We start from the raw sequence: 13112 nt of genomic DNA, 5'->3' as shown, positions 1-13112 counted from the left end.
TTTGATAGGAGGGATAAATAATATATAAAATATATTTATATAAACCCACCAACATCCCTTTATTGGTAAATACATCATTTTGGCCTACTTGATTGGCCTCCGTAACTATTTTCATGACCTTGCTCCTCTTACAGGTCCTATTCATGTCACTGTTCCCACGATTCATTCTTAATTGCATTCTCATTCAGGATGGAGGTAATCCAAGTTAACCAAATTAAATATTACCCATACAATGATGTCTTATATTTTTCTATCGAACCCCAAAGGAGATTTTTCATACAGTAGAATGAGATAAAGGAACAAGGACAAATGGCCATCCCTGGAAGTTAATAAAGGAAGTAGCAAGTAAAAGGGTAAGGATTAAGCTTTATGCATGGAGAGCAGGAGTTGGAATGCTTTTCTTGAGAGGGTGGTGGAAGTGCAAATGGTGGTTGAGTTTAAGGAGTTGTATAATAGACCGTGTTGACTAACATTGATAGTTTCTATGTTTTAGGAAAATGTGAAGAAAAGAGATTGGTTAGTAATAATGGTGAATTCTTGCTAGATTTCTCTCAGAACAGGAACTAGTCATTAATATCACCATGCCCAAACATGAAGATGCACATAAATTCCCACAAAAAAAAAAAAAAAAGATTAAAAAAAAGGAAAGACTTATGCTATTCTTGATAGTGATATCATCTGAATGTTCATATGGTTCAAGCAAGATAGCAAGGAATGGGAGAGTGTTGGACCTGGTCATATGATCAGAAGAGCTATCCATAACCAAGGTGACAACACTGCCTCCAATTAGTGAAAGTGACCATGCGGTCTTGACTTGGGAGATTGTAAAATATGAGGAATATTCTATCAAAAAAGGTACTTGTGGAATTACAAGGCAGGTGATTATGATATGCTTAGGAAAAAGCTTAAATCTGATCCATGGCATAAAACACTGCAAGGTAAGGATGTCAGGAGTGCATGGGGTATAGTTAAGGGTCATCTAGAGGAAGCAGTATTAAATTGTATAACTAAGATAAGGAGGGTTAATCGGGTAGGAGTTATATGAATGAGTAATATCATTAAGCATGAGCTGCAGAAGAAGAAAATGCTGTGGTGGGTATATAAAGAGAAAGACGATCAGGATGGCAAGGAAGGTAAAATCAGATCATGAGAAGAATTTAGCCAAGCAGGCCAAAGGAAATCCCAAAGAGTTCTTTCATTAAATGGCAAGTAACAGGACGAATGACTATGCAAGATTAACCTTAGTGAGTGATGATAGTAACAAGGAAAGGACAGAAGTGGATAAAATAGTTGAGTTAATGAGTGACCACTTTGCAAGCATATATCTTCCTAGTGAGGTTACTTCTTTAACCTATATGACAGACACTAATGTGGGAACAGAGGTGGATGAATTGGAGGTTCTTAGGATATTGCAGAATCTCAATGTAAATATAGCTGAGGGATTAGATGGGATATCAGATACAGTTTTGCAAGAACATGCAAGGAACCTGGCAATAGCTTTGATTATGCTGTTCAAGTCTCGGCTCTGCTCTGGTAGAGTTCAAAGGGAGTGGGGAAGGAGGGCAAAATTATTCCCTTGCATGAAATATTGTCATAACTGGTAAAAAAGAGAATTCAAGAATGGATAGATAAAAATATGATATTGTATGAGGGTCAGCATGATTTTGGGAAGGGTCGGTCATGCCTCAGTAATTTACAAACTTTTTATATTAGAGTAACAGCTGGGTTGAATAAAGGAAATGGCTACACGATGATTTTGCAAAGGCATTTGACAGAATATCACATGGAACACTGTTACACAGATTAGAACAAATGGGGATGGAAGTGACACTGGTTAATTGGATAAAAGGGTTGCTACTGGACAGATATCAGAACGTGGTATATGGAGGGGCAGAATTGAGGCAAAAACAGGTGACTATGGTGCCACAAGTTTCAGTGCTGGGACCAATGCTGTTTAATTTGTACATAAATGACATAGGAAATAACCTGAAAAGAAATAATCGGTTGTTTGCTGGTTGGTAGAGTAATGGGTAGAGGTAATAGTTAATCAAGGCAATGTGGAGAGCTTGCAGAATGATTTAATTAGGCTGTCAGTGTATGGGCAGAAGTTAATGGGTGTCAGTTTAATGTCGAGAAATGTAAAAGTTATACATTTTGGGATAAAAAGATTACAAGCTGTATATCACATTGATGGCACTGTACCCCAGGAAATAGATGAAGCTAGAGATTTAGGGTGGTGGTAGACAGAGAGTTAAAGTTTAGAGGACATATTGCTAAGGTAGCTCATAACATTACTTTGAGAGTGATGAACACATTAACAAGTAGAGATAAGGGAGTTGTAATTCCTCTTTATAAGGTCTTGATATGCCCACATCTGGATTACTGTACTCAAGTCTGGTCCCCTGGGTTTCTTCAAGATGAGGAAGTGGTGGAGAGGATTCAGAGGCGAGTGACCTAGATGGTGAGTGGCCTGTGGAATGTTCCCGATGAGGATAGATTGAAGGTGTGTGGATTGCAGAAGTTGGTTGATAGGAGATAAAGATGGTATATGATTTAAACATTTAAGCTGCTTAAAGGATTTTATAGGACAGATGCAGAGGAAATGTTTCAGCAGTTGGCTATAAGGACCAGAACATGGGGTCATCCCTGGAAGTTGGATAAAGGTGTGGCCAGTAGGGGTATGAGGCCTAGAATTTTTACTTGGAGAGTGATGCATGAGTGGAATGTGTTGCCACAGTCAGTTGTGAGTGCTTTTTCTGTTAATGGGTTCAAGGAGAGGTACGATAGATTGAGTCTCCCATGATGAGTCTTCAGACTCCGTGGAGGTGCCCGTATAATAATAATAATAAAAGCAATGAAATGGAGTTAGGTCTTACACTTTATATTTGATATATATGCATGAAAATTTTAATAAAGCTTCATAGTCAAGCAGATGCCAGATGTGAAATGTAGATACAAATATTATTGAAGAAGATGTCAAGGATTTTGAAAACAAGAGCCAAACCTTAAAGAAATAAGAAACAAAAAATAAGTCTTGTTATTCTTGATAGTGATATCATCTGATTGTTCACTCAGTTAAAGCAAGATAAAAACAATGAAATGGAGTCTATAAAGTCTATAAGATAAAAACAATGAAATGAAATTAGGTCTTACACTTTCATACATTTCATATATATGTGTGGAAATTTTATAAAGCTTCACCGTCAAAAAGCTGTCAGATGTGGAATGTCAACACAAATGTTATTGAAGAAGATGTGAAGGAGCTTGAAAACAAGAGCCAAACCTTAAAGACCCAATGGCAAATCTGAAGAACGCAATGCTTGATTTAGGCAAAAAAAAAAAAAAAAAAAGTGATATCTGCAGAGATAGACACATCAGAACTTCATGGTGGATTCAAGCTGATCAGTGGCATCGCGTGCTCATTTTGGTTGGGCGTGCTGTGGTGGCTTATGCAACCTGTGCTACAAAATTCACACCAACTTAACCGTATGATTGCATTTTTAATGAAATGAATTATGAAAATTACGAGAATTATGAAAGATTTAAGAGTATATAGCATTAGTGCTCATCTTAATTGGTATAATGCAATTACTATAGGATAACTTTGAATACTTTAATTTATCAATTAATTGTAACCAAATCTGCACAGAGTAGGGGACAATGTGTTTGTTTTAGGATATATTAGAAAACAATGATGAAGGAGAATGCTACATTTAGTTGGTATATTTGAATTACTTAAAGATGTAAAATTTGTTAGGCGGACAAGACTTACCTCCCTCAACTATAATACTATTTCCCCATTGTAAATATGGGCAAAAAAGTTATAAATTTATCAAAAATTATATATTAAAAACTTGTCTGTATTATATATAAAAATTTACCTACCATGTCAGTTCACATTTCACACACGCAAAACAGATAAAACTCAGAAAACAAAAACAGCAACTCATGACAAATTACAATGTTCAATTGGATTGGTTGACACAATAACCAATCAAAACCTCTAGGTGCTATTGTCTCAGAGCTCACCCTGCCTTGCCTTCTGAGTGGTTTAAAACTACTAGAATGCGAAGAATTTGATTCACTGTACTATCTGTACATCTTTTCAGAGGGTTCAAAGGTGTATGTATTTTGAACGCACACTCAGGATATTAACGCAAATGTGATGCAATGTTTACACATCGAAAAGTGTCCTCTTCATGAAGCATTAGTATACTGTGTTTACTTTTAGGAATCACGTGAAGTCTGGAAACAATTAGGAGAGTCTTTAACGGAAATAAATGCACAAATATAATATCAGTGATATTGCTATTCGATGGATGAGCACCGCAGACCTAACACACCCTGAATATTTGTCCCTGATGCTGATATAAAAGAAACTATATCCTAATTAACTAGCAAGTTGCTAGTATGCATCCTTGGATTATTAGAAGAGTTATAAGAAACTTACATATACAGTTGATACACAAATAACAGAAAGCTGTTTGGGAAGAATACAGAAAATAAATACAGTGAAAGTGGAAAATATTTTGATGGCTATCATAAAACTTTGAAATGAAAGGAAGGGAGGTGGAAGTTTGGAGTAATAATTTTCAAAAATTATTAAATGAGAAAAATACTGACAGAACAGTACTAGAAAATATCCACAAGCAATGCAGTCATGCGAACAATTCATTACTAGAAGTAGAAAACTGATGAAAAATGTGGAAAGGTAACTGCAGTAGTTAATATTTGAGAAGAAATGCTCAAATATGGCAGAAAAATTTCAGAGTGATTGCAATGCATAATTCAGAAGGCCTGGTAAGAAGGTCAAATTCCAGATGACTGGAGTAAATCTCTCATTGTGCTGATCTGTAGAAAGGAAAATAAAACCAAATGTGAGAATTACAGAAGAATTTCCCCACTGCATGTTCATAAGATTTATGTAAGCATACATGAGAAGAGACTCAAGAAGAATTTTATCCATCCCCAGAAGAAACACTGAACACCAGTTTTGACCATATGACCAAACAGATCCGACGGCTTACATCTATCCCCTTTATGGGAGATAGTACTTTACAAATCAGCTAATCTTTCGATGTAAGGCGTCGGATCTGTTTAAGTTAGGAAAATGAAGTAGAGTTTCACGTTTCTTTATAAAGGCATTCCATGAGGAACTGACTTTTGTGAAGAACTCTTGTCATTCTCCAATGAACTCTATGTCTAGTGAAGATGGCATGTTCTGCAAGTCCAGACTTTTCAGGTTTAAGATGCCTGTGAAACACAGGCGAAAATTACACTATTAAATAATCTTTGTACGTGAGTTTTTTCCGCTATTAATTTTGTATCGATATGTCTACTCACTGTATACCTCTTTTAAAACTTATTGCTAGACTTCACGGAGAGACTATTTCCAAACAATCTGCTATATACCGTAAAGTATTGGTAAAGAAGGCCAAATGCATTAACAGATTAATATTCCTTAAACGATGTAAGATGGCCCAGGTTTTATTCCAACCTGTTGTAAAATAAAAGAAGTTTTTAGGTCCCCAAAAGCTCATCGGATCAACTTAAAAGCTAGTAAGTCTCTTTTAAATAATCAGCTACACGAAGCTAAAAAATCTCTTGTCCTCTTAAACAGAGAAATTATGGACATAAAAAATGCTCTGGAATCTGTTTTAACGGTTGAAACTTTTAATACTATAATGCGCATATCTTCGAGTTCTTATCTAAAGGTCTTTAATGATTCTCGTGATAAGCTAAAACACAAATTTGAATCACTGGTCAGCCTACCTAGATCCAGTAATAATACTATTGATATAGATAAAGTAGTTATAAATGTTTCCAGACATCCACTAACAGACTGTGAACGTTTTGTTTTATCAAAAGGACATGATTTCGCCATTACAACGAATAAGGTGCTGCTTATGGATTTTTTTCATAACATAGACGGGGTATTCGATCCTTATCCCAAAAAACAAGCAAAAGATTACGTTTTGAATGTGCAAAAATTCTTTTTAATGCCAGGCCTCCTCGTCCTAATCTTTCTTACTCTGAGTTGAAAAGCATTGAGATCACTGAAGAATAACAATAATTTAATTATTACGAAAGCTGATAAAGGAAAGGCTGTAGTGATTCAAGATAGGAAGGAATATGAGAGAAAAATGTCTCTTTTACTTCGCGACTGTTCAACTTATAGGCCTCTTACATCAGATCCTACCCAGAGTCAATTGAAGAGACTTAATTCTCTTATAGATAATGTATCTACATGGAATGAAGATCACAAGAAAAAACTTAAAACCTTCTTTGGTCGTCCACCTAAATTGTATGGTCTTCCAAAAGTTCATAAACCAGGCATTCCGTTAAGATCAGTCGCAGATTGCATAGGTTGCCCCACTTACAAAATCTCAAAATTTTTATCAAATTTACTCTCCTTTTCAACTAGAAGAACTGATACTTATATAAAAAATACTTTGGATTTCAAAAATAAAATTTCAGATATTCATTTGGACGTTTCTGATATCATGATCAGTTTAGATGTTGTTTCTTTATTTACAAATGTGCCTCTTTCTGAAAGCATTGAATTACTACAACAGGAATTTCCTTCAGACATTGTAAAGATATTTGATTTCGTAATACATTCTGGTTATTTTTCCTTTAAAAATAAGTTGCATCAACAAATTGAAGGAACAGCAATGGGCAATCCTCTTTCTCCTGCTATCTCCAATTTCTTTATGGAACATTTTGAACAACGTATCTTTGACAACATTTCTCCCAGACCTACTCATTGGTTCAGATATGTCGATGACATTTTTGCTGTATGGAATGGTTCTTCGGATGAACTTCAACAATTTCTCACTAAGTTAAATGCACTTCATCCTAGGATCAAGTTTACCCTGGAAGTAAAATCAAATAAGCAGTTAGCCTTTTTAGATCTTCTAATTCTTCGCCAACCAGATGGTGACCTACATTTCTCAGTTTACAGAAAGAAGACTCATACAGGCCATTATATCCATGTGGAATCTCATCACCATCCCAGTCAAAAGGCAGGAACTATTAAAACACTGGTTCATCGGGCCCACTCCTTTTGTTCTTCAGACGATCTTTTACAAAAAGAACTACAATACATAACTTCTTCCTTTCTATCTAATGGTTCAGACGATCTTTTACAAAAAGAACTACAATATATAACTTCTTCCTTTCTATCTAATGGTTATAAGAATTGCTTCATTAAAAGAACTTTGAGTAGTTTTAATGTCTTCTTCTTCAAACACAGAAGAAATAACGTGCATTCCTATCCCTTATGTACAAGGCATCAGTGAACGTATAGCAAAAGTTTTAAAACCACTGAATATTTTTGTTGCCTTTCGTCCGTTTAGAAAAATCTCCACCTTTCTCACTTCTCCTAAGGACAAGCTTCCACATCTTAATCATCCAGGTGTCTACCAGATTCCATGCTCTTGTGGATTATCTTATTTCGGACAAATGGGAAGATCTGCCTCTATTCGGCTAGAAGAACACCAATCTTATATTGAATACTTTAAACCTGAAAAGACTGGACTGGCAGAACATGCCATCTTCACTAGACACAGAGTTCATTGGAGAAAGACAAAGTTCTTCACAAAAGTCAGTTCCTCATGAAACGCCTTTATAAAGAAATATGTGAAACTCTACTTCATTCTCCTAACTTAAACAGATCCGATGGCTTACGTCCATCCCCTTTATGGGAGATAGTACTTTACAAATCAGCTAATCTTTCCTAACTTTTTATTGTATTGATTTTTAAAAAAAAATTTTTTTTAAGGAAATTTATTGACCTTTTTAGTTATCTTATACCAGCTACTTAGGTGGCGCTTTTTGGAATTGTCAGTTATTGTTTAATTTGAGCTTAATATGTACTGAAGATGCCTGTGACACACAGGCAAAAATTATACTATTAAATAATCTTCGTACGTGAGTTTTTTCCGTTATTAATTTTGTATCAAACAAAGGTTGTCAGGGGCAGAGATTTGTTTTTGAGACACTGCACTTTCAATTCTCTTAAAAACGTTTTGAGCCTCTAGTACTTATTCCTCCACACACACTGAGGTTTGTAAAACAGTAGTTATTTATGCAACTAACAATGGATCTTATGTTAATAGGATAAGGTTATCAATCTTATGTACAACCTGAATGTATATATTAATAGTTTACTTTTTCTGAAGGAAATATTTTAGGTGCACAAAGAAAAACTCTGCCATATCAGTGTGCCTGCTATACTATCGGATCAAAAATATTTGGTACGCCTGCTCATCTCAATCCTCACTTTAAAATGAAAGGCATTAACATGGAGTTCATCCACAGATCTGTAATTAAGTTTTGTAAATCAGGGAGAGATGATGTATAAGTGTTTGTGTTCAATGGGGAAAAGTACAGTTATTACTGGAAAAATGAATGGAAGTGGAAAAAGTGGAACCATATGCAAAAGCAGCAAAAATGATCTAGAGATGATGTCAAAAATTATAGAGAAGAAAATAGTTATTTCTACTTACCTGACAATTATTTTTTTAAAAATTCTGTACTAGATTCATGACGTGTCCTGAGGTATATTTAGAAGTTTTCTAAGTTGATTTTTGTGTCGAGGCAGGTGTTATAAACATCTTGACTATAAGTTCCTCTTGCTGTGTGTGCATACAACACTCTGGAACATGGCATTTCCATAATGCATTGCTCTTTCATTATGAAGATTTCTGGACAATGCCAGTAAAGACATTTTTAACAGGGGGAGGGGGGGGGGGGTGAATATCTCATGGTCTTAAAAGTTTAAAGTGAAACAGATCCACTTTTAACCTGTTAATGTGCTTTATCAAGAGAAGAAAGAAGCTACTGCATCTTTTGATAATTTCACATGGCTGAATTAAGCATTTTCTTCTCTATTATCTCATACTATATATACTTGATCGGATTATTATTTAAGTGACTTTCAGCGTGGTATAACTGTTGGTGCTAGATGTGCTGGTGCGAGTATTTCACACACATCTACTCTTCTCAGCATTTCATGCACAACAGTGTTTAGGGTGTACCAGGAGTAGTGTAATAACCAGACAACTTCAATTCAATGGCAATTATTTCATTTCAGATGTCATTTTCATTAATTCCAATGTAGCTGGGAATCCAACACAACTGGACATCGAAATTAACTGTCTTATTTTGTACAATAGTTGAAGCACCTCACCAAGCACTGGATGTCGATTATACACCAGAGAGGAGATAGACTATAAATAACTCAGTCTGTATAAATTATACACTTTTGGTAAGAGTTTTCTTTGACATGCACAAGTGCAAACTGAATGGCATGCAACTCTGCTGTATAGTTACTGCAATCGAGCAGGATCTGGTTGGAGATTGCAATGTTATGAAACACAGCAGCAAAAGCCAACAGAGATCTCTGATCTTCGACCACTGGTATAGATGAGCAAGAAATCAGAGTGGGCTGCTCTGTGTGCATTGAACAATTATTGCAAGTAGAGAGATCAGAGTGCATGAAACTTCTGTAGTTGACAAAGTGAGAGGTTGCATTGAGTGGGAGCCGACCATGGAGGAATGCTGTTTTGTTTGGTGTAGGTAATGTTGTCAACGCTCATTCCAACAGCTTCCATAGCCTCTTTAATGCGCATACAAAAAGGAAGGATAGCAGTCTGATGTGTGTGATATAAGACTTCCCAATGTAGAGAAAAGAGACTAATCCATGTAGGATAGAAGGAACTTTGTTTTTAGGACATAATTAAGAAACAAATGCTTTCATCTAAGTGATAGAGGAAGTTCATTTGATTCAGCATAAAGGCTTTAAACGGGTGATGTGCAAAAAGCACTGATAGCTAATCGGATACCATGATGATGGATCAGGTCCAATCATCAGAGCATGCTCTTCCTTGCAAAACTGTAAACCTGGAACCAATAATCAAGCTTTGAATGTACAAGTGCATGAGATAAATGCAGAGGAAAGGAACACAGATCAGTATCCCATTCTGTAAAGGATAGTGCATGGAGGATGTTCAATACTTTATATCAAAGATGAGTCCCAAAAACTTGGCCTCTGGAACTGCAGGGATAATAGTTTGTCCCATTCTTAAATCAGGGAGGAGGGTGCATTTTTGGTAGAAGGTATATATATATATATATACAGTTTTTCTGCAGGCAATCTGAATCCATGGCAAAGAGCCCATGAATAGACATGATTGATAGCTTATTGAAGTTGTTTCAATGATACTCATATTACAGGAATGACAGTAAATTGTGAAGTCATCGACAAAGAAAACTGCCTACTGTGGCAGGAAGATGTTCAGTAATTGAGTTTACTTTAATAGCAAAGAGGTCACCTTGAAGACCCCCCCCCTTCTTGATAATATGGCCGAAATAACGTGCTTCCCACTCAGATTGGAATACATGGCTGGGTAAAAACAGAAAGGTACCCACTCAGACCAAGATTAAACAGTTAGTTTAATATGCCATATCTCCAGGCTCTGTCATAGGCTTTTTCCATGTTGAAGGACACTGAAACCACAAGTTCTCATTTCAGGAAAATTCTTATACATGTTTCTAAATGGACCAAAGGTTCAAGGTTGACTGGTGTCTATGAAAGCCACACTGTGTGTTGGAAAGAAGTTTGTTGTTTTCTAAGTACCAGATAAGACTTGCATTTATCATTTTTTCCAAGATCTTACAAAGACAACTAGTCAGAGCAATAGGACGATAATTGTTGGCCTGAGATGGATCCCAGCCTAGCTTTGGGATAGCAATGACAACTAAATTATGTCAAGAGTACGGATACTTTTCTCTGTTATAAAGTAAGAGAAGGAGATCCATAGAAGATGATAGGAGGTATTTTATCTCATGACAGATGTCATCGGGGCCAATGCACTAGGTGAGAGAAGAGAAGTGCATCTTTTTAGTTCCTCCTTAAACAAATAGCTGATTGTAGCTCAATCTCCTTGGTACAAAAGCTTAGCTATTTATCTTATTATTCTTTCAAAAATTAAAAAAAAAAAAAAAAGTCAGAAGAATAGGAAACTGCTGCTAAAATCCTGGCACAGTTTTCTCCCAAGTGTCTGCAATACTTTGGGATTAGCAACAATACATCCATTATGTTCTAAGGTAGACAAATGGTGTGTTCTGTATCTACCTTTCATCATCCAGATTTTATCCCAGAAAATTTTTGCAGTAGTTGTTTGATTAATCAATGATGTAAATTTAATCCAGGACTGTTTTTGACTCTGACATAACGTGCTTTGACTTGAGCACATTTAAATGCTATAGCATTTGTTGTGGTGGGATATCTATGAAATATATTCCTTGCTCTACCTTGATCTTTTTTGGCTGCTTGCCATTCTTGGTTCAACCAAGGCTTTGGATGGAGTGGAAATCTGAATGATTATTTTTGGATTGGCTGTGGTGGCTGCATAGCCAATACAATCTGTGATATATTTCACTGCTTCCTTAATAGGCATTTAGCTGACTGCTTTAGTATTAAATCTTGCAAAGAGAACACGGTTCCTGTGAAGATTTAGTGCTGATAAGAGGAAAATGATCGATTCCATATATATTTTCACTAACATCCCACGTGAACAGTGGAAAAATGGCAGGGAAACAGATTGTAAGATCAAGTGCAGAATAAGAGTTAATGTAGGCATGTGGAAGAAGGTATTTATGCTGTGTCTAGCATTCGCTCAATGATACGACATTATCTATTTGTGATGTCACTATCCCAAAAGAGTGTTATGTCCATTAAAGTTACACATTGTTGTATGGGCTGAGGAAGTTGCATTATGAGATTAATTTCCATTTCATTTAATTCAGATCCCAGCAGTAAATATATTGAGAATACTGTGATTAGAAACCTCACAAATAGGCAAACTGCTACTCCTTCCAGAGCAGTATTAAACTGAACATGATGGAAAGGAGTATGAATCCTCACAAAAATACTACTCCACCATGTGTAGGGCCATCTACAGTTCTGTCTTTGCATACAAGTATGATATTCCTGAAGAAAGGATCCTCACTGGGTTTTAAATTTTAAACCAGTTTCCTGCAAACAGACAAAAAGGTTTATGTTTCTGCTTGACATTGATATTCTGGAGAAACCCACAACAGCTCCATTGTAAAAATCTACCTATTGTTTAGGCTTGTCTTTTAACATGTCTTTTTAAGAAATTACAACATACCTAAATGCATACGTTTTCTTCCTTTGTGATGAGGAATAAGAACTGGATCATAGGGAAAATCCGTATCAATGAGCTTTTCCATACGATATGCCTATTGAAAATAGCACCAACAAAAAAATTAATGAAATGAAAAACATATAAAAGTAATAAAAAAAATTATATAAAATTCTTCCAATTTCAAAACAAACCTTTAATAAGTTGATGCAGGGCAGTGTTGTGTAAGTTTCACTTACACAACACTGCCCTCAGATACTTGTTTTACTATGCCATTATGTTCTTTTGCTCAAGTGGGACATTTTTACAATGCTTTCCATATATATGGCATGTCAGTTGCAATTTTTTGGTATAATTTTATTTGTAAACTTACCATTTGTGAACTGTCTTAATAAAATCTCCAATGCAATTTTAACTGATTTCAAGTTTTATATACACATCACAGAGATCCTTATTAGCATTACATAAATTATTTGCTTTCTGCATCCGATGAATGCATTATAAATAGGTATTACCATGTGTAAAGTTTTTTTCACTTGTTTCTAAGTTAAATTCAAAATGCTGTTTCAAGAAATTATATTCTTGTTTATTCTTTTATCCAAGTGTATGCACACAAAATCTGCAAATAAGTATATTAATGACTAGACTACTTGTATGTAGAGGCAAATGACTTCACATTGATAACCTTAGTATCCCATAATAAAAAAAAAAACATCCTTCTGGATGTGTATACCAGGAAAAAAGAAAAAGGGTACTTTTCTTTTGCTTTTTTTTCCAGAGACCATTCCTAAGGAAGCATGTGTTTCTTTTATAAATTATATATTTAGTTTAATCCTTTATCCAAGTGTAAACAAACAAAAGTTTGTGCCTGAAGTATCTTCAGGACTGGGGCAACTCGTGTGTTTCTTTTGCTTTCAGGAACATATATTCACCAGTAGT

At 35.5% G+C, this 13112-nt stretch overlaps 1 protein-coding gene across 1 annotated transcript in view; it reads right to left on the bottom strand.

The window, feature by feature from the left end:
- The window catches only part of PAPLA1 (Phosphatidic Acid Phospholipase A1), a 316868-nt gene that overhangs the window by 52863 nt on the left and 250893 nt on the right, over positions 1-13112 (bottom strand). The window contains exon 14 of the mRNA XM_090392296.1: positions 12180-12270. Within this exon, the coding sequence (XP_090248422.1) occupies positions 12180-12270 (91 nt within the window). The remainder of the gene's footprint in view (positions 1-12179; positions 12271-13112) is intronic.

Source organism: Typopeltis vanoorti, chromosome 5, assembly GCF_054136105.1.
Source record: "Typopeltis vanoorti isolate ZY-2024b chromosome 5, IOZ_Tvanoo_1.0, whole genome shotgun sequence".
Classification (NCBI taxonomy): Eukaryota; Metazoa; Arthropoda; class Arachnida; order Uropygi; family Thelyphonidae; genus Typopeltis; species Typopeltis vanoorti.
This window is presented reverse-complemented; position numbering and strand designations above follow the sequence as displayed.